This window comes from Callospermophilus lateralis, chromosome 6 (assembly GCF_048772815.1).
Source record: "Callospermophilus lateralis isolate mCalLat2 chromosome 6, mCalLat2.hap1, whole genome shotgun sequence".
Taxonomy (NCBI): Eukaryota; Metazoa; Chordata; class Mammalia; order Rodentia; family Sciuridae; genus Callospermophilus; species Callospermophilus lateralis.
Genome location: NC_135310.1, coordinates 117682367 through 117702601, shown reverse-complemented (window position 1 = coordinate 117702601; position 20235 = coordinate 117682367). Strand labels below are relative to the sequence as shown.

General features: G+C 56.0%; 1 protein-coding gene across 2 annotated transcripts in view; it reads right to left on the bottom strand.

The window, feature by feature from the left end:
* Positions 1–20235, bottom strand: part of Cpne5 (copine 5) — an 85467-nt gene that overhangs the window by 16629 nt on the left and 48603 nt on the right. For both annotated transcript variants that reach the window (XM_076858789.1, XM_076858790.1), the window contains 4 exons: positions 14911–15014; positions 10274–10378; positions 2579–2620; positions 163–238 (listed from right to left, as the gene is read on the bottom strand). In XM_076858789.1, coding sequence (XP_076714904.1) covers positions 163–238; positions 2579–2620; positions 10274–10378; positions 14911–15014 — 327 coding nt within the window. The remainder of the gene's footprint in view (positions 1–162; positions 239–2578; positions 2621–10273; positions 10379–14910; positions 15015–20235) is intronic.

Genomic DNA, 20235 nt, shown 5'->3' with positions numbered 1-20235 from the left:
ATGTGACTGGGCAAGTGAGGACTCTTCTCTGTGACTGACTCCTCAATTATACAATGAGGCTCCACCAACCACCTCCCAGGAGAGCACACGAGGCCCCCAGCCAGCCCAGAGCTCACTGTGGCCACCCAGCCCCAGAACAACCCCAGGCCCCAGGCGCCTCACCTCGTAGATGTTGAACTGGCTCTGCCCGCGGGCCAGCTCGCGGTAGCTGGTGGTGAATTCCCCAATGAAGTCGTGGCTGCAAGGCAAGATGGCTGCTGAGACGGAGGCCCAGGCCACAGGCAGCCTCCGCCCACCCCCAGCCTCTCAGGCATCCCTCCCCTGGCTCCCGACTCCCTTGGGCCTCCATTCCAGGGGCACATGCCACTAGGGAAGCTAGGTGCCTGGGGAGAGAGAGCCCAGTGTCACTCATGGAGCAAGAAAACCCAAGGGTCACCTAGCAAAGAACAGGATCCCCGAGGAATGAGACCCACTTCTACTTGGATTCTTGGTTAAATAAGCCAACAATAAAAGATATTTTGGCAGACAATTGTGGGACATTTGAATATGAAATGAATATTGGATGGCATTCAAAAATTATTGTTCAATGTGTCAGGTGTGACAATGGCATTTGAAGTTATGTGGGAAAATGTCCTTACTTTTTTAGACATTCCCAATGAAATATTTAAAGGCAAAATGTCATGATATGATTTACTTTAAACTACATTAAAGCAAATATGGTGAAATTTAACCATTGTCAAATTCAAATGATGGGCTTAAAGGTATTCATTAAAGTTCTCTCTCTGTTCTTCTGGGTAGAAGTAGATGGACACAATACCTTTATTTTATTTATTTATTTTTATGTGGTGCTGAGGATCAAACCCAGGGCCTTGCACGTGCTAGGCGAGCGCTCTACCACTGAGCCACAACCCCAGCCCCTTTTCCAATAACATTTTTATGCCTTTTTTTTTTTTTTTTTTGAGGCAGGGTCTCCTTCTGTTGCCCAGGTCCCTGAACTGCTGGGCTCTAGTGATCCTCCTGCCTCAGCCTCCTGAGCAGCTGGGATTAGAGGTCCCAAACTCAGCTTTTTGTTTTTTTTCCTTCTCTTTCGATGCTGGGGATGAAACCCAGGGCTTCAAACATGCAGGCAAGTGCTGTACTACTGAGCTCCAGCTCCCACCATCTCTTACAGTTTCTAAGTAGACAATTAAAGCCATATCTGGCCAGGCAGCTGGGAGGACTTTCTATAGCGTCCACATAGATGTGGACAGCAGAATGCAGCAAAGGCTGTAACAAAACAGACCCCCCCACACCTCGCTCCCAGGGGCTCCCTCTCATCTCACGGCCCCTGCTGGAAGGCACTGGTGAATGTGCCATGTGGGGGTGTCCTGGGGACTTGCCCTGCCTGCAGCCCACATGGCAGTTTGTGTATGTGTGTGTGTGTGTGTATTTGTTCTGTTTAGACATCCACGGCAGCCGAGTGTATTCTGACATATCACACACACGTGGAGTTTCACTGACTACGTGTGTACCGCTCTCTGCTGACCCAGTGCCACCTGGTGGCTGCTCCCCAGCTGACATGGAAGAGAATATTCCAAGTCAAGGAGAAGCGTGGGGAGTGCCAGGGTAGGATGAGGCACGTCACGGTCCCGGCATGGAGCTGGCCCGTCTGGCAGTGAGGCCGACGGAGGGGGACAGGAGGTGGGAGGAGAGGAGGGGGCGGCACTGCAGCGGCTCATGGCAGGAGCCCGGGTCTCACCTGCAGCTGCATCTGCCTAGCCCTTAAACCAGACGAGGCTCTGCCCTACATCCATGTCACAGACTGCGAAGGCCCCGACTGTGATCATAGGGCTGTGAAGGCTCAGGGTCACCCTGGGTATTACTACAGCAGGGACAGGTCAAAGAGTCAGGATGACATGTTTGGCTGTGACTCAACGGACAAGCAGGAGCCCGTGAGGATTCTGGACTGGAGCTTCCCGGGGCCGTTCCTAAACTGTCTGCTAATTCCTAGCCACACTGGCTCCTGGGCACTGCCATCTAAGAGGGGAACTGGCTGCCTCCAGACCCTGTGGGACCCGCCCTCCCGCCTGCCAGCCACAGCCTCATGGCTCTGAGTCCAATGGTGGGTATCCAGCTAGCTGCAGCCTGTCCCTCCGCCCTCCTCTCCACAAACAGCTCCTCAGATGAGCCCAGGGCCACACCTGCATGTTGGGCCTCACAGGGAGAACATGTGCACAAACCCAAGGGGGCCACTGCTACTGAACCTAGAACTGCAGACTTCACAAAATCCAAAATTCTCTCTACCGTGGGAATTGCAGGCACAGGCTGGCCACTGGCAGCTATTTTGGGGAAAAGGGGCCTCTCTGCCCCGGCACCATCTCTTACAGGACAGAGGTCCTTTGGTGCCTCAACAGAACACAGATGGAGACAAGTCACGGGGGCAGCAATCCTCCCTACAGGTGACCTTCCCTCACCGCCAGAGCTGCCTTGGGTGGGGCCTTGGGCACAGTCTCCCCATATGAGGGCAGGGCCAGTCCTCCTTCCCCGTAGACTCCCCTCCCCACTCCCCTTCCCTCCTCCTGTCCTCCGGGCCACTTACCTGCCATCTCGATCCCAGTCATACACCTCCACCTTGATGGTCCTGAAAGACAAAAGAGCCCTTGGTGGGACGGGCCTGCGCCTGCACCCATGTGGTCCTGAGGATGGGCCCTCCTCATCCCCAGGACCAGCAGGTAGAGGGCTCCCTCCAGGCTCCAGGGCGCTGGGTGGGGGGTAGCAACCCGAGAGACAGGGAATGATCTTGAGACCTTTCTGCAAAGATCTGGGGGACAGAGCCAGGTAGGGGACTTCCAGAATTTCAAGGAGGATGTGGACAAAACAGCCCAGGCTTCTGTTCACCCCACTTTCTTCCTGGCCCCCAGATGGGAGCTGCAATATGAGGCCACACTGTGTGTTTTGCTGGGGGTGGAGCTGTGACAGTGGTGACATGGCCTGAGCTTAGGCCTCTGGGGAGGGGTAGTGAGGCTCTTGGTGGGACCCTGGGCTGGAGGGGCTGCGTGGTGAGGAGCCAGCCCCGGGATGGCCCAGGGGCCCCGACTTGGAGGGGGCCTGCTGCGCTTTCCATCCCCAGACTGGCTGCTGGGTGAGGGTGTGATTATCTTCACATTTTAGCCTGGCTGCTTTAATTAGTTTGTTTTGACTCCTATGCATGGGGCTGGGCTTGGAGAGCCCATTTTATTTTTAGCCACGTTCCCATGGCAACAGGCTAGGACCACAGGCAGCTGGAGGGAGGTGGAGGGTTGCCGGTTAACCCTTGGTGCTGGCTGCTCTGTCCTCAGGATGCCCAGGGACCTGGGAGCCACCAGGGTCCCCAAACAGGGTCTGGCTTGGGAGACAGGAGCCACCATTATCCCAAAACAGGCAGGAGAGGAGCAGGAAGGAAGCCAGGGGCCTTCAGCCCGCAGCTTCAAATGGGGCTCCAGGAAGCTTTAATTAGCTCTTCTATTAACATCCCAGGGCCCATCCTTGGGTCTGCCGGGAGCCAGCCTTGGGATCCGTGGTCTCCAGAAGGAGGCGCTATGTCCCTTCGGATGAGCCTCCCGGGTGGGGAGGGCGGGCAGGATAGAGAAGCTGTTCCAGGGTGAGCCAAGGCCTGTACAGCAGGACTCTGGTAAAATGGGGCAGACACAGAGGTCACCGCTTAAAGAAATCCGTTAAATTCATGTTTTCTTTAAAGAAAACCTCTCTCTCTCTCTCTGAGGTGGATTACTGAGAAAAGGAAAAATAAAACAAAAGCTAAGCCCTGAGGGTGGGCTGGGAAGCCGGAAAGAGTGGGAGGAGGCTGGGATGTGGATTCAGAGGACCTTAGCTAGGTGCTGGACCCCAGCTGTGGGACCTGGAGATGTCACTTGACCTCCCTGAGCCACAAAACCTCATGTGAAGTAGGGATAAGGAAGGTCCTGCAGGGGGCAGGGGCTAGTGGGTGGGGCCCTCGATGACAGCACCTCTGTCTCTCCGTGGATCACGTGACCTCGCCTGGCTAGGCTTTTCACATGAAATTTACTTAAATCAGGGGACACTTGAGCCTGGGTCCTGGGCTCTGCCACTTTCAGTTCCTGGAACTGACTTCAGTGGCATCTGAGCCTGCTGAGCCCAGCCACCCGGCAGCACCCCCAGGGACATGTGGCATCTCACAGCCGCTGCTCTGGCAGGGCCCGGAACGGGCTCTGAAGGCCTCCCTAGTGATGGAGCTGTCATGCTCTGGAGCAATGTCCTCTGCCCCTCATTTCAGATGGCACAGCTGAGCCCCCGAGAGCCCCAGGTGATACCAGAGTCACATAGCCGGTGACAGTTGGAACCAGGACAAAACCAGTCTGGGGCTCTGGTCACTGCCCCGTGAGGCTAACACGAGTCTCCCTGCCCTTGCCTCAGTGCCCTAAGTCCTCCCCTCCAGGACCCCAGCAAGGGACTAGGTCAGTGACAGCAACATGCCCAGAGGCTAAAGGATGTTGTCCCCAATCATGGTGACAAGCTCTGGATATCGACAAAAACTACTGGGGAGGTTGTTTGGAATCCCAGGACCAGAGGAGAGGGCCTGATTCAATCCATCGGTAGAGAACCAAGGCCTGAGTCGTTCGTGCGTTTCGTAGGTTTCTTGTCTGGGTTTTGCCTTGCGCGGGATTGACCCTGGGCAGGTGCCCTGGCCCTGAGCTCCGCCCCAGCCCAAGCAGTCCGGAAGAGTTCCCCGAGTGGTTCTGATGTGCAGCCGGAGCCACTGACTTCTCCAGAGTACAGCTCCAGTTTTCAAACTTGGATGCAGTTTGGGTCCCTGAGGGACTTCAGAAATACTGATGTGGATGCTTCACCCCAGAGAGTCACTTAGCTCAGGGTGCAGCTTGGGCAAGGGGGTTGTTAAAAGTTCACCAAAGCAGGGGGCGGGGAAATAGCTCAGTTGGTAGAGTGTTTGTCTCACATGCACAGGGCCCTGGGTTCAGTCCCCAGCACCACAAAAAGAAAGAGAAAAAAAAAAAAGTTCATAAAGGATCTGAACTTGCAGTCAAGGCTGAGACCAGAGCGAGAGATTCCTGAGCAAAAGCCCAATGCGGGTCGTGTAGACCCCAGGGGAGATGCAGCCTGAGGTAGGGGGCTCTGAGGCTGAGACCTCCTTGGGGAGAAGAGGATGAGAGAAACGGTGCCAGAGACAGGGAAGGCCACAGGAAAAGCCAGACATGACTTTGGCGACTCTTAGTTCTCCCACTGTCCAGCCGTGGCTGAGCTGTCCCAGGTCGCTGCAGGTGCCACTGGTGGCCGACAGGCATTGGCTCCCAGCCCCTCAGCCCAGGCCTGTGATTTCTGAGGACAGCACCCAGGAGAATGTCCTCCTGCATGGGGACAACACAATCGGCCTCTGCAGACCACATAATGAACACCCGTTTGCATAAAGAGGCTCAGAACAGGGGGGCAGGGAGGTGGTCAGGGAGGAGCTGTCCTGGGGCCAGCGCCTGGGCAGCTCTAGCTCCTTTGGGGACTAGTGTGTGCCCTGAGCAGCTAGCTAATCCCTGGGGCACTTCATCTGGTCCTCTGTAAGAACGGATGTCTCACCATCACCGAGGAAAGAAATGACAGAAGTCACACGGTCAGCCTTTGACACATTCCTCTGTTCCTGCTGGACACACTCAGTGTCTCCAAACAACTCCTGTCAGCCATGAGAACATTCACCACCCCACCCCACCCCACCCCCTGCCTGAGTCAAAGACTGCTGTTTGATTTGCTTCCGGCGGCAGCCCCTGTTCTAGAACGGTACCCTGCATACACAAGGTGCTCCATAAACACTGACTGGCTGGCCTGAGGTTTCCACTCTGCAGTGGGCCACGCAGGTGACAATACCCTTGTTCTACAAAACACAGAAGGAGGTCCAGAGGACGCAGCTTCCCATAAGCTGGCCGGTGTCAAGGCCAGGAGCTGTGTCCCGGGCCTCTGCAGTCCCAGTTCTGGGATGACAGAGCCAGGTGTCAGCCTCACAGATCAGCAGGACGAGGGAAGAAGCTGGCGGAGACGCCAGGGCCCCCCCTGCACGTCAGTCAGCTCTAACTAGAGTTGCCTTGGAGCCGGGAGCCACAAGGTCTTCTTCCTAATGAGCTTCTCTCAGGCAAGGAAAAGGACATGTCCTTGCTGCTTCCAAGTCCCTGGGGCTGACAGGCCCTGAGGGGTTTGCTCTGAACTCCCGAGTCAGTCCAGGCTCTGAGAGGCGAGGTCAAGCGCCCCTGGGGTGGGGGGACAGGTAGAGAGAGCTGCATCAGGGGCTTCCGGCCCCCCCACCATCCAGCTTCTGCACAGGCAGACAGGGAATGCTGGGACACCTATCATTGAGCTCACACTGTGAAGTGCCTGGTACTGTGCCTGGTCCCTCCTGGGTGCTCAGCATGTGGTGGGAGGCCAAGGAGAAGCAACAGGTGAGTCCAGGGAACCAGAAGGCAGCTTGAAGCTGAGACAGTGTTAGAGCCCCCACAACCCCCGGCCACTGAGGACCCCTCTCCCCACTTCAGAAGGACCCAGGACCCTCAGCACAGTCTCTGAAAGTCCACTCATTCAATGTTATGCAAGTGACAGCAACCTGCTAGACAAATCTGGGTTAACAGGGACAAATCCTCAAGTCCCAAAATGTTCAAGAAGGGAGGAGGCCAAATTCTGGGAAGATCAGGGAAGTGCTTCTTGTCATCACTCCATTTTACCCCACCAGAGAGGTGGGTGGGCTCTGAGCCTGACACATTTACTCTGACTCCAGCTCTGTTCAGCTGGGTTGTCAGGTTTGGCCTTGCATGGAACCGCAAGGCAGGGGACCCCAAACCAGCCCAGAGGCGCCCCCTGCAGAAAGGACAGGTACCTCTCGCTCTGGCACGTTACATAACCTCTAGCCCTCCATCTCCCCATCTGTAAAATGGGCACATCGCGAGCGAACACCTACCTCCTAAGATTACTCACACAGTAATGCATTTAAAACAATTAGGACCCAGCCTGGCCCAGGTCCTCAACACCCAGCAACTTCAACCATGTAAACTGTCTCCTCCCCCACCATTCCCTCGAAACTGCCCTTTCTGGTCCTCACCCTCCTGGACGTCTTCCTCACAAGGGTCCTTCGTCTTCCTCCTACCGCCCATCCTGGGAACTCCCAGACCTCTGTCCCCTGCCCTTGTAGCTGTGCCTGGCTCACAGTGGCCGACGGTCCTCAGATGGAAGCCAGGCTCCCCCATTCTTTCCCCCTCCACAGCAGCCTCTCATTTCCAAACAGCAAACCCAGTCTTCATAACCCAGGAACGCTGATGCTTCGTGAACGGGTTGCACACAGGCCGTGAAAGGAAACCCCGTAATGCGTCCTGTGACAGTAAGGATCTGGCTCAGGTCACACTTCCCTTTGTGTCTGGGACCCTGCCAAGCTTTGTCTGCATCTCACTGGTGGCCGTTCCCTTCTCCTCTCCTCTCTGAATCACTTGGAGTTCGAGTCTAAAGGACCCTTAATGCTTTCAGGACTAAGACGACCTCCAAGCGGCTCCCTCACCTCCAGCCCCAAAGGTGACACCCAGTCACGGCCCTGTCACACCACGTCTTGGCTGTCTGGCAGCAAGGCCCAGGAATTAAGAACACAGATTCTAAGCCATGCGCAGTGGTACAGGCTTGTAATCCCAGCTGCTCAGGAGGCTGAGGCGGAGGATCGTGAGTTCAAAGCCAGCCTCAGCAACTTGGCGAGACCCTGTCTCTAAATAAAATACAAAAAGGGGCTGGAGATGTGGCTCAGTGGCTGAGCATCGTTGGATTCAATCTTTGGAACAAAAAAAAAGACCCAAAAAAACCAACCCACCACAGATCCAGAGCCAGCTTGCCTGGCCAGTCCTGCTCTCCCGTTGGCTGGCACAAGATGCTCTGCAAGGACTTAACCTCTCTGGCCTCAGTCTCCTGGCCTGTGTGGACAGCACTGGCAGCTTCTCCCAGGGAGCTGCTCCCTGATGGGAAGATTAACTTAGTTCACAGGCGAAAGCGCTTGGAACAGGGCCTGCCCAAGGTTAAGTGCCACTGGAGCCTTTGCTAGGACTATGGCCGCTGTCTCCCCACTGGCCTGCCAACCTAAGAGGGAGCGTGGGCCCGAGAGCCCAGCGTGCCCCCAAAGCACCCCGCCAGCTCCTGGATCCTGGCTGGCTTGGGAAGCTGCTGCTGGGTTACGCTGAGCGAGTTCTGTGAGGCTCCCGGGGGCCTCAGCAGGGGAGGGAGAGTGGCCTCATTTTCCTGCACAGGCCATGTCTCCTGCCTGGGGGCCTCCCGACGCAGCCTCCCGAGTGGCTCTGGGTGTGTGGGCTACCCTAGGCTGGGGCTCACAGGGCTGGCGAGACACACCTGGCCCTGGACATTAACACCGCTGTCAGTCACGTCACAGTCAATTTGTGCCCAGCCATGGAGAAGGGCATGAGCTCGGCCATCCTGTGGGGGTGCGGCTGGGCTAGGGTTGGGAGGGGAGGTGGGAATCTGCCTGGCCTTCCTCCCCAGGGTCCCCTGTCACCCACTCCAGAAGCCTCAGGACCCAGCCGGCCGGCAACAGGCCTTATATGGCTGGAATGCCTGCTCACCAGAGCCCCCAGTGGTTAGACCAGAAGCTTCCAGAAGAGGGGAACACAGCTGAGTGTCCCCCAAAATTACACAGAGGCCGGTACTGGGGATCTCCTGGGGAACAGACTGTGGCTTTTCTATCCCGGCCAAGAGAGAGAAGGAGCCACCTCAGCCTTGGCTGGGCAGCCTGAGGGTCTCCTGAGATGGAAATGGGGGTGTTAGAGGCCATCCACCCACTCACCAACCCCACCACACACACTTGGTGGCCAGGGTCTCGGACATACCAAGGTGTCTGTTCTGATGCACCATGTCCCTGTGGGGTGAGCTAGGGAAGGTCCAGTTCCTCAAGGCTGCTGGCCAGCCCTGCTGATGATCCCTGGCCAGCTTGCCCAGCTGAGCTGCAGCCATTGCCAGGGAACTGGAAGGTTCTCATAACTAAACCCAGACCTATACCATCTCTGCATGTGCACAGTGTTGGGGACTGAACCCAAGGCCTTGCATGGGCCAGGAAGCTCTCTACAGCTCAATACACCCCCAGCCCTCTTTATTTTAAGACAGGGTCTCACTAAATTACCCAGGCTGGCCTCAAACTTGGGGTCCTCCTGCCCCAGCCTCCTGAATAGCTGGGATTATAGGTGTGCATCACCGTGCCCGGGGAACGTATGCATCTTATAGCTTCCGTCTGACGTGACCCCCACGCTCTCCAGCACTTACTGCAACCACTAATGATATGTTTGTGTGATTATTGGATTAATGTCTGCCTCCCCCACTAGCAGTTAAACCCACAAGGCTGGGAGAGGGGTGGAGACCGTGCTTTGCCCCCGCTGATTTCCCAGCGTCTGGTAGGGCCACAGTACATTTGTGAACACAATGTATTGGATTTGGTATTTCACGCACACAGGTCCTCCTTGAGTAGGCTGTGCTGTGTGAACTTCAAAGCGGCCCAGGGAGTAGGCAGATGTTCTCACACCTACTTTGCAGAAAAGAAACTGAGGGTCAAAGAGCACCCAGGTTGACAGAGCTTTTTACTCACAGAGTCAAGGCTGGAAACGAGGTGTCTGGTCTCTACCCTGGAAAATCACACTGAGTGATTAAGATGACGATGTCAGCTGACATGTCATGTGAGTAGGCCACACGGAACCAAAATACCTAGCAAGCTCTCATCCCTGCTCCCTCGCCCCCATTTATGGCAACTTGGCTGACAGGGAGTGTCCCTGGATTCTGACTCCAGAGTCCCCCCGCCAGAGGCTAAGGCTGCTGGGGAGAGCTGCCCCTGTCTGCGTCTACCTCCTCACCTCCATCCTGCCGCCATATGCCTTCCCTGGGGAACAATGAAGACAAGCCACCGAGTTCCAGACCAGGGTACCAGGGACGCCCATCTGGTGCCACCCGTCTAGGTCTCCCTGGAGCCCCAGGCACTCCACTCCCATCCTCCCACACTTTAGAGCTTCCCACCAATATGGAGGTCAGACAAGGAGGAAGTGGGGGGCAGGAGCTGCGAGACCATGGGGAGGCAGACCTGCTGGGAGCTGGCGGGAGGGGAAGGCCACCGAGCCCCACCCTGTGCAGACACGGAGGTACAACCCAGAGGCCCGTGCATACTGAGGAGGCCGCCGGCAGCGCTGCTTTGGGTAGCCCCCCTTGTGTTGGGGAAGGCCTGGGGGTGGAGGAACAGGGAAGGGCTGTCCCCCCATCTCACCGGTCATAGTCCCCGTTGCAGAGGGCCCTCACAGGGATGGAGAAGGTCTGCCACACGGGGTTGAGCGTGTTCTTCATGACCTCTGTCTTGTGGCAAATGGTGAACCTGGTGAAGAAGGGAGAGAAAGGCCGTCAGGCCTGAAGCCAAGAGCGGCAGGATCCAGGTTGGCAGGGGGGTCAGCCGGCCATGTCTGCCGCTGCCAGACATGGAAACTGGGGATCCTGGGGGACGAGCTGCCTGTCACTAGCAGCGGCCTGGCTGGAACTGGACAGCCACTGGCTGAGATGCTGCAGACCTGCACCAGGTGAGGACCCAGCCTGGAAGGGGACAAGTCCCGTGGTGGCAGGAGACCTGGTCCTAACAGCCCCTGCTTGGGCCAACTCACCGTGTGACCTTGACCAAACTGGCCCCTCTCCGGGCCTCCACTTCCTCGCCTGACTCGAAACCCTGCGAAGCTGGCCTCTATCTTCATCCCCTGAGACCCACGAAAGGATCTGTCTCAATGGACCTTCGTGGCCTGTGAGACCCTAAAATTGTATCTAGAATTGGGTGACGGGTCGCGGGTGTATGCTCTTCTCCCCACCCTGGAACATTCCCCCCATCTTCCATCTTCCCTGCTCCCCACCATGCTATCTCAGATCAGAGGTCATCTCCGTGAAGTCCCCCCTGATGACCATGTCCAAAATGTACAGCCTCCTGGCCTTTGATTCCAATATCCCCTGTCTCCTTCCATATTTCTTTTCCTATGTGTCACCATTTGACATTGTGACATCGCCTGTTTTTCCCCTTATTTATTCTGTTTACCATCTGACACTAAGATTAACCTCCATCAGAATAAAGAGTTTTTCTCTTGATCCACTGATGTAACCCTAGTGCCTAGAACAAGACCTGGCACTTAGTAGGTATTCAAGAATTTTTTTTTTTTTTTTTAAGGAGCCAGAAGAACTTTCCAAAGCTTCCACCTGCATTTCAATTCAATGAAATCAAAGCCCCTGGGATGATCTGGATCGTCTCTAAGACCCCTTCTGCTTTTCCAGACCAAATTCAAAAAACCTGCTTTGCAAACTGAAAGTTCAGAGCTGGCTCACCCACACGGGTCCCCTCCCATGCCACGCCTGGCTAGCCTGCCACCTGGATGGGCGACCAGGAGCGACCTCCCAGGCATCCGCCCCAGCACCATCCCAGCTTAGAAAGGTCACCTGGGTAAGTGCCGGGCTCCGCCCAAGCCCACACAGCCTGTGCCATTTCTTCTGTGGCAATTTTCAAGTCAAAATGTCATCCCTGTCACTGTGGCTCTGAGTTTCTCTTCAGCTCGTCCTCGCCCACCCACTGGAGTGTGGAGATGCATGTGGGAGACCTCCCTGCACACCCAGAGCTGGAGGCGATGGGGATGGGCAGCTGGGGCGGGCGGGCAGGCGGGGGTGGGGGGGTGGGGGGGAGTGGGGGGGGCAGTGGAGGGAGGGAGGGGCAATCACGCCACACAGAAGCCACCCTGGGCTCCCCTGACAGTCACAGGTGCCTTCTGTGGACTCTCCCCAGCACCCCATCTCTGAACCCCCAAGTAGTTCTCTCCTTTCCCTTAATAGCCAAACCCCAGGAGCAGCCCTTCTATGAGCCCCATCTCTTCCCCACGCATCCCCTCCTGGGCTCTGTGCAGTGTGGTGTTGCCTCTGACTCTGGCCTGAAGCTCTTTTCTTTCTGCCCTCCCTGGTCCCTCATCACCAAGCCACACCTTCCCCACTCTCTGCTGCAACCTCCCCCAACCCCCCCCCACCTGCAGGCAGGCCCTCCTGTGAAGCGGTTCCTATGGCCCTCCCACCCCTTGACTCACTTCATTTGGACACACACTGGGGGCATTGGTGGGACAGTGCTACCCAACAGAGTCAGACAGATGGGAGTCCCAGTCCCAGGACCCACCATCCGCCAGCTGTGCATCCCTGAGCATGTGTTTTCCCTCTCTGACTTTCCCCTCTCATTGCAAAGTGGGAATAAGAACATTCACTAACACTTCCAGGCCTTTTTCATTTCTCTGTGTGTGTGTATGTGTGCTTTACCGTGGAGCTACTTCGCCAGCCCTTTTTAATTTTTATTTTGAGGGTTTTGCTAAGTGGCTGAGGCTGGCTTCAAACTTGTGATCCTCCTGCTTCAGCCTCCCGAGTTTCTGGGATTATAGACTGTGCGCCACCACACCAGGCTTACCAGGCCTTCTTCTTTTCTTTTTAAAATATTTTTTTAGATGTTTATGGGCCTTTATTTTATTCATTTATTTATATGTGGTGCTGAGAATTGAACCCAGTGCCTCACACATGCTAGGCAAGTGTCTTACCACTGAGCCACAACCCCACCCCAGCCCCCACCAGGCCTTTTTCTAATGATAATATACTAACTCATCCCATCCTCAGAGCACCCCTGAGAGGGAGGTGCCACAGTTGTCCCCAGTGTACATACAACAGTTTATGTAGGTACGTTGTACTGTCCAAGATGGCAGCCATGTGACTAAGTTAGATTAATTAAAATGAAATTAAGTGAAAAATGTATCAGTTGCACTAACCCCAATTTAGGTGCTCAGTAACTGTGTGGGTGGTGGTGACCATGCTAGACAACATTCCAGAAGGTTCTATGGGGTTAGTCTCACCTACATGGACTCAGCTGGTGACTAACTGGTTGTGCCAGGCTGGGGCCACTGGCCCTTCCCTGCACCTGGAAGGCCCACAGAGGAGTTACTAACATGGAGCCAGATGAGGTGGGGGGATCTCGGGGAGGATGGAGGCCAGGTTGGCAGGACTTCCCTCCCCTGGTTTCCCTCCCTGACCCTCCTCCTGCCCTCCTCCTGACGGTATCTCCCCAAACTTCACACTCCTCTGTCCTCCCACCCCGGGAGACCACCCCATCCTTCCCTGCTGGGGGCCTGCATTCTGGCCCAGCCCTCAGCAGCCCCTGGATGGTCTCTACAAGTCTGGGGGGTCCCCTGGGGGGGGCAGCTACCCTCCTGGAGAGCTCCAGCCCCGACCTCCAGTGAAACTTGCCCCTAATAAACTCCCCTGGTCTCCCCCATCTGACCAGCTTCTTTGCCATTTCCCACATTTGGGGACCTGGGGCTCCACGGCCAGGGAAGGGGCTACACCTTCGGTCCCCACTGGTCTCCACGGAGTCCTCTGGCCCCCTGCTCCCAGCCCGCTCCCCCTGCAGCCCGCACCCTGCACCGCTCAGCCGGAGCCTCGCGGCACCTCCCACCTGCTGTGGTGTCAGTCACGAGCCTCTCCACTCCCCGCCCCTCCCCAGCAGCCCACGCACCGCTGCAGAACGTCACTCAGACACCCCGGCGACACCTCCCGCCCCACATCCCTAGCCAGGTCCTGGTCAGGAGCAGCTGGACAGGCCCAGGCCACCTGGGCTCTGCCTCTCCCAAGGGGACATGTGTGGACACCCAGGCCTCCTCCTCCCCCACCGGGAGCCAAGTCCAAGTCAACAAGAATTATTTAAAGAAACCCTGCTGGGAGTCCTTCCCCGAGACAAAGAATCCTTTTGTCATGCAAATGATCACACCTAATCTCCCCGTTTTGTAGCTCAGGTTTAAAAATCAGTTTTCCCAGCAACTGAAACACCTCCTCCCTGAGACTCCTGCCCCCAACACAGACACACACACACACACACACACTCACACACACTCACACATGCACTCAGACTCTCTCCCTCTCACGCACACACTCCCCGCATTTCAGAATCAGGGGCTGAGGAGGCGGCTCTGCCCTCGGGCACTGTCGTTGCTCCCTGCCCCCCCCACCCCGTGCACCCACATGGTTCCTCTCCTTCAAAGGCTGTTTCCAGCCCCTTCTTCAGCAATGTCTCTAATTAATCTCCTGGGCCCCGTCCTTCCTGCTCTGTAGAAGCCCAGCAGTAAGTGTCCCCCGGCCCCCAGAACTGCACTGCTTAAAGAGACCATGGGGGCCACCTAATGCCATGTTTCATTTATAGATGAGAAATCAGGCCCAGAGAGGGGGCATAGCTTGCCCCAGGGTCACTCAGCAGGTGTGGGTGTGGACCTAGGTCCCCAGACCCGCAACCCAGAGTCCTTCTATGTATACTGCTGACCTACAGCTGCCCAAGCTTTAAGTAGGCTTCCATTACACCCAGGAGGGCTTCTACCTGCGGGACAGGAGGAGGGAGCCAGAGGCCCTGAGTTCTGAGTGAAGCCCTTGGCAGCGCTGGGGGCCAGGTGGAGGGAGGGGTCCAGCTTTGCCATGCTGAGGGTTCAGAGGGAGGGGACGTGATGGGGGGGCATTCAGAGGGCTGTGGATAGAGGGGACCGGGCTTGGAGATGGGGACTGCTTTGTGTAGAACAGGGAAGAGGCTATCAGAGGGGTCTCATGGAGGACTAGGGCCCCTTATTCGGGCCCCAGCCCTGTTTTTGCCCCCAACACACTCAGCACCAGTCACTGCAGGGACCTTCAGCTTAGAGGCCATCCCCACTCCTCACTGACCCCATCTGTATGTCAGGCACTCCTCTGCAGAGCCAGGCCCTGGGGGCCATGGAAGGAGCAGGACCCCAGCCCCCCCCCACACCAACAGCCAGTGTCCCTGACCCAAGGCCGAGCCCAGTGGTGACAGCACAGTGCCTAGTGCTGCCCGAGACTCACGTGCCGTCCTCGTTGCTCCGGTAGAACACCAGGAAGGGGTCGGATTTCCCAAAGAAGTCCTTCTTGTCCAGCTTGTTGGCACAGAACTGCATGGTGGCCACATCCTGCCGAGGGAGGGCACAGAGCGCGTGAGGCAGAAGGAGTGGGAAAACAGCTCAAGACCCCGACAAGCAAGAGGATCCAGCCCCAGCCCGGCTCCACGCCAGGCCCCCCCGGCTGGCACCCCGGGGCTCACTCCACCTGGGCAGCAGCAGGCTTGGAGGCCCCGGGTGCAGAAGCAGGAGGATTCTGCAGCGGCCCAGGTTTGAGTCTTAGCTCTGTCACCTTCTAGCTGTGTGACCCCGGGCAAGGGGGGTGACCAGAGCCTCAGTGCAGAGCTTCAGTCTCCCCTTGCAACCTGGGGACTCCAGGGGGCTGGGGACTAGGTAAGATGGGGTATGAGGTGCTCATCAGGGAACAGGTGTAGCAGTCCCCCATGAGCGCCAGTCCCCGGGATTCCATTCCCAATTCCCTGAGCACCCAAGAAAGGGGAACTGATTAACCCAAGGTCCGCCTGAGTGTGATCTGCGGGACCAGAAGCCTCCACTCTGCTCTGTCTCTGATGCTTCTTTCCTGCCTGCATCTGCCTGGCTCCAGCGGAAGCTGCAGTGTGAGCATCCTATCTAGCCACACTCCCTAAGTCTCCAGAGGCCCACACAACGCCCTAAAGTGGATGTGGCAGGGACAGTGGCCCGTGTAACAGCTAAGATGCCAAAGGCTCAGAGCAGGGAACTTCCCTGAGCTCGCCAAGCAGAGCCAGGTTCACCTGAACCCACCGTGCCACAGAGGGGCTACAGAGGGGCTCCTTGTTGGGAAAACATATAATGGCAGCAGCACCCCAGAGAAAAACCCCAACATGGCGTCTAACGACCCTCTTTCTCCTCTTTGTTTCTTTCACTGGCGCGAAACGTTCTGTTCCCGCTGGTGCCAACGTTCAGACCCTGCTGGTGGGAAGCCTTAGCCCCAATTAGAATTAACTGCTTGGGCTCCGGAACTGACATATGGAAGAGCTTGCCAATAAACGCGCGACCTGTTGTCTACCCCAGCCCTGCGACCTCTCCTGAGACCCATAAAAACACACAGCCTTTGGTAATGAAGCGGAAACCTCTTTGGTGATCTGTGTCGTGTGGTGCGGCATCTTCCAGTCTTACACTCCTGAGCACTTCAGGGACCTCCCTGAATGTGCCCCGCCCCTTAGCAGTTCTGCATCCTAACGGTCACGCCAGCTATCAGACTCTGTCCTGCAGACCCTGGGCCTGCCCTGCTCCAGGCCAGCTCCTGGCACACCCCTTTCCTCTCTGCGGGGGGCATGTCTTGAGGTGAATGACCCACTGCCCAGTGAGGACCAAATGGTGGTCACAGAGATGAAGATGTAAGCCGGGTGCGGTGGCACATGCCTGTAATCCCAGTGGAGACAGGAGGATCTCCAGTTCAAAGCCAGCCTCAGCATTTAGTGAGGCCCTTAGCAACTCAGTGAGACTCTGCCTCTAAACAAAATGCAAGAAACGCCTGGGGGTGGGGCTCAGTGGTTAAGTGCCCCGAGTTCAATCCCTGGTACCAAGAAAAAAAAAGAAAGAAAATGAAGATGTGTTATAACCTCCCTTGAGGCTGAAGGACACAGTCAAGAGGCTGAACAGTGGGACCGGGGGTATAATGGTCAGGCTTATGATGGCTGCGGCCAGGCTATCTGCTTCACTAGCTGTGGTACCTACGGTAAATTAATCACCCTCTCTGTGCTCTGTGCTCCTGTAAAATAGGAGGACGGGGCAGGGCCTATCTCACAGGCTCATGGGGATAAAATGAGTTAATTGTACAACGCTGAACACCGTGGCTAGCACAATTAAGTGCTGCGTGCGTGAGTGTTGTCGTCATCATCATTATTCTTAGAACACTTCTCCCCCCCAGTGTGTGTGGCCGCTCCCTGCCCCCCCATACACAGATGCCTTCCCTCAAGGACATCCAGTGACAGCAAACTCAGCATCCCTCCACTGGCTCTCACTCAGGAGCATTCATTAGACACCCTCTGTGACATTCCTTAACATATTTCGTCTTCAAAACGGTCCTCTGTTCGCTTTTTATGAATGAGGAAGCTGGGTCGGAGAAGTGAGGTAACTGGCTGGTAACTAACTGGTAGAAGGGAAATTCAAACCTGTGAAAACTGACTTCAAAGTTCTGTCTCTCAGCACACCACTCCCCCAACCCCAGGGCAGGAAGTGCCACTGAATACCCCAGAGGGTGGGCACTGAGATGCCGGGTTAAGGGCAGCTTGAATCCTGTCTCCCAGTGTCATGGGCCAGAGCAAGAGAACAACTGACTTACTGAGCACTTACTAGGTGCCAGGGATCAGGTGGCACCTTCACACTTGACACAAGTCCCAGTCATTTCTCTAGCTTCTGCCTTCTCCAGAGGAGGAAACAGGTTAAACCATACACTGCGAGTCCACGGTGAGTCACCCAGGCAGTCAGACTCGAGTTTTCACTGTTATCCATCCAGAACATTCTCTTCCTTTCTGTGGTGCTGGGGATTGAACCCAGGGCCCTGTGCATGCGAATCAAGCACTCTACCAACTGAGCTATATCCCCAGTCCCCCATCCAGAACATTCTCTAGGCTTCTAAGGCATACAGCAGACACGCTCTGGAGAGTTCCACTCCATTCCGAGCTAGTGGACAGAGCATTTCCCTCCCTCCCTCCCTCCCTCCTTCCATGCTGGGACTGAACCCACTCTCCCGGCTGAGCTCTATCCCCAGCCCTGGAGGGAGCACTTTAATGCCTTCCTGTGGAGCCACATCCTGTAGCCTGGACAGGAAGAAGGTCTGGGACCTGGTGGCTCCTCCCAGAACCCCGTATATAAACTGTGGGGACCAGTGTAAAGGGAAATGTGGAGGCTTTGAGAAGAGTTCAGCAATTTCAAGGTGGTGACAGCAGAGCATTAAGCCAAGCGCACGTCCCTGTGTGACCACACAGGGGCCATGAAGTGGGCCTGGTCCTTCCCACAGAGGCAGCCTGCAGTGGCACCCGTCGAGGCAGAGGACCTGGAGGGGAGCAAGGGGGACAGTCCCAGCAAGGAAGTCAGAGGCCTGAGGAACAGTCCTAGCTCTACAGCTTCAGCAAGTCCCTCAAGCCCCCTGAGCCTGCTTCCTCGTCCGTGAAGTCACGTGCCGGGCAGGATGACCACCCCAGTCCCTTTAAGCCTGGCAGATTAGCCTCAGTGTCGCTGCCACATGAACGCTGGAGTGGGCCAAGAGCTGGGGGAGCACTGGCACTCAAGTGACAGTGTGGGAATCCAAGGTCCCTGCAGCCTCCTTGGGTCACAGTTTGGTTATGACAGTGACTTTTCACATCTGGAATTCCCCCGAGTGACAGTCTCACCTGAGTGAACACAGGGGAGCCCCACAGGACTGCCCGGCCTACTGACTAAACCACCTGCACACCCCGGAAAGAGCCCCAACAGATGCCACAAAATCCAGACAAGCTAGAGGGGTTGTTGTTGTTTTGTTTTGCCTCAAAGGAGAACTACTCAGGGCCCTGCAAGATCAGAAAGCTGGTAGAAATATCAGATAAAAAGCAAATGTAGGCCTGGGGTTGTGGCTCATCAATAGAGCGCTGGCCTAGCACGGGCGGGACCTGGGTTCGATCCTCAGCACCACATAAAAATAAAGGCATTGTGTTGTGTCCATCTACACCTAAAAAATAAATGTTTTAAAAAAAAGCAAATGTAACTGGGTGAGGCCACACATGTCTATAATTCCCAGGGACTCAGAAGGCTGAGGCAGGAGGATCACAGGTTCAAGGCCAGCCTCAGCAACTTAGCAAGACCCTGTCTCAAAAAAATAGAAAGGACTTGGGATGTAGCTCAGCACCTCTAGGTTCAAACCCAGTTAAAAAAAAAAAAAAAAAAAAAAAAAGACCTTGATAAACTGTAACTTCCAGGGCCAGTCAGTGTCCCAACACAGCACCTGACAGACGGCTCCAAGGAGCCAAGGACCACCAGGTTGGAATTCCAGCCCTGTTACTAATCAGCTCAGGAGGCTGGGGGCACACAACTCCCCCTCTCTGCGGTTTGGTACAATGCAATAATAATACCCCCGTGTGAGCCCGTCAGGGGCGTGACGTGTCAGTGGCCAACATGGGGAGCTGTGAGAACCGGGGCTGCCACTCGCTGGGTGCCACCTGCTCCAAGGCACCCAGAACTGCCAATAGCCAACTGCTGGTTTCGAAGATGACACTAGAAGAGGCTCCAGTACGTGCCAGCCACTATTTCTATGTATTTAATCCACTTCATCCTCCCCACAACCCTATGAAGTAGGTGCTTTCATTTTAAAGACAAGGAAATTGAGGCACAGAAAGGTTAAGGCCCTTGCAGGAAGCCACACAGCCAGAAAGAGGAGCTGGGACTGGGACAGAGAGCTGGCTCCCAAGACAATAACTGAGATTCTAAAGGACGACTCCGCAGCATCCAGATAAGCTTAATTATGTTCCCTGACCTCAGTTGGCGAAGGCAGGGAGTGTGAAATCCATTTGGAAAGGCCTCCGTGAAACTAGTTAAAAAAGAAAGACAGAAAAGGTTGGCTCTGAAATTCAGCTAACTGGAAAAATCCGCCTGTGGGCCCAGCGTCCTGTCCCACTGGTGGCAGATAAGTGGGTGCTGTGGGGACAGGGGGCTGCCTCCTGGATCCTGAGCTGCCCTACGGGCATAAGCTTGGCCCAGGTACTTTTGCCTAAAGCCCAGTATGACTGTGGCACCCTTGAAGGATCCGCTGGGGACAGACAGACCTTCAGAGGCAAGCTTCCCTCCAGGTGAAGGCCACCCGTGGGGAAGTCCTTGAGACAGGAATGTGTCATTGTCTGGCACCATTGTTTTTCTTTCTCTCTCTCTCTCTTTTTTTGGCAGTGCTGGCAGTGAACCTCCCAGGGCCTTGTACAAGAGCACCCTGGGCAATTGCACTGCCCTGGCCACCCCAGGCCCTGTGCATGCATGTGTGGGGGGTACTGGGGACTGAACCCCAGGGCGCTCTACCACAAAGCTACATTCCCAGCCCTTTTCCTCTCTGAGGCAGGGTCTCACTAAGTGGCCAGGCTGGTCTTGAACTTACCATCCTCCTGCCCAATTCCACCCCAGGCAGTGCCTCTGCCTGTGCTTTTGAAGGTGGCCTCATCCTACAAACAAGGCCTCCCCAGCCTCCTGTCCCGTGTGGTCGGTGAATGGATGTCAAACCCTCCACAGACAAACGTGTGGACCCATGAGGAGGCCAGGAAGGGGCAGGGGAACCAGCCAGCCAGCTGGG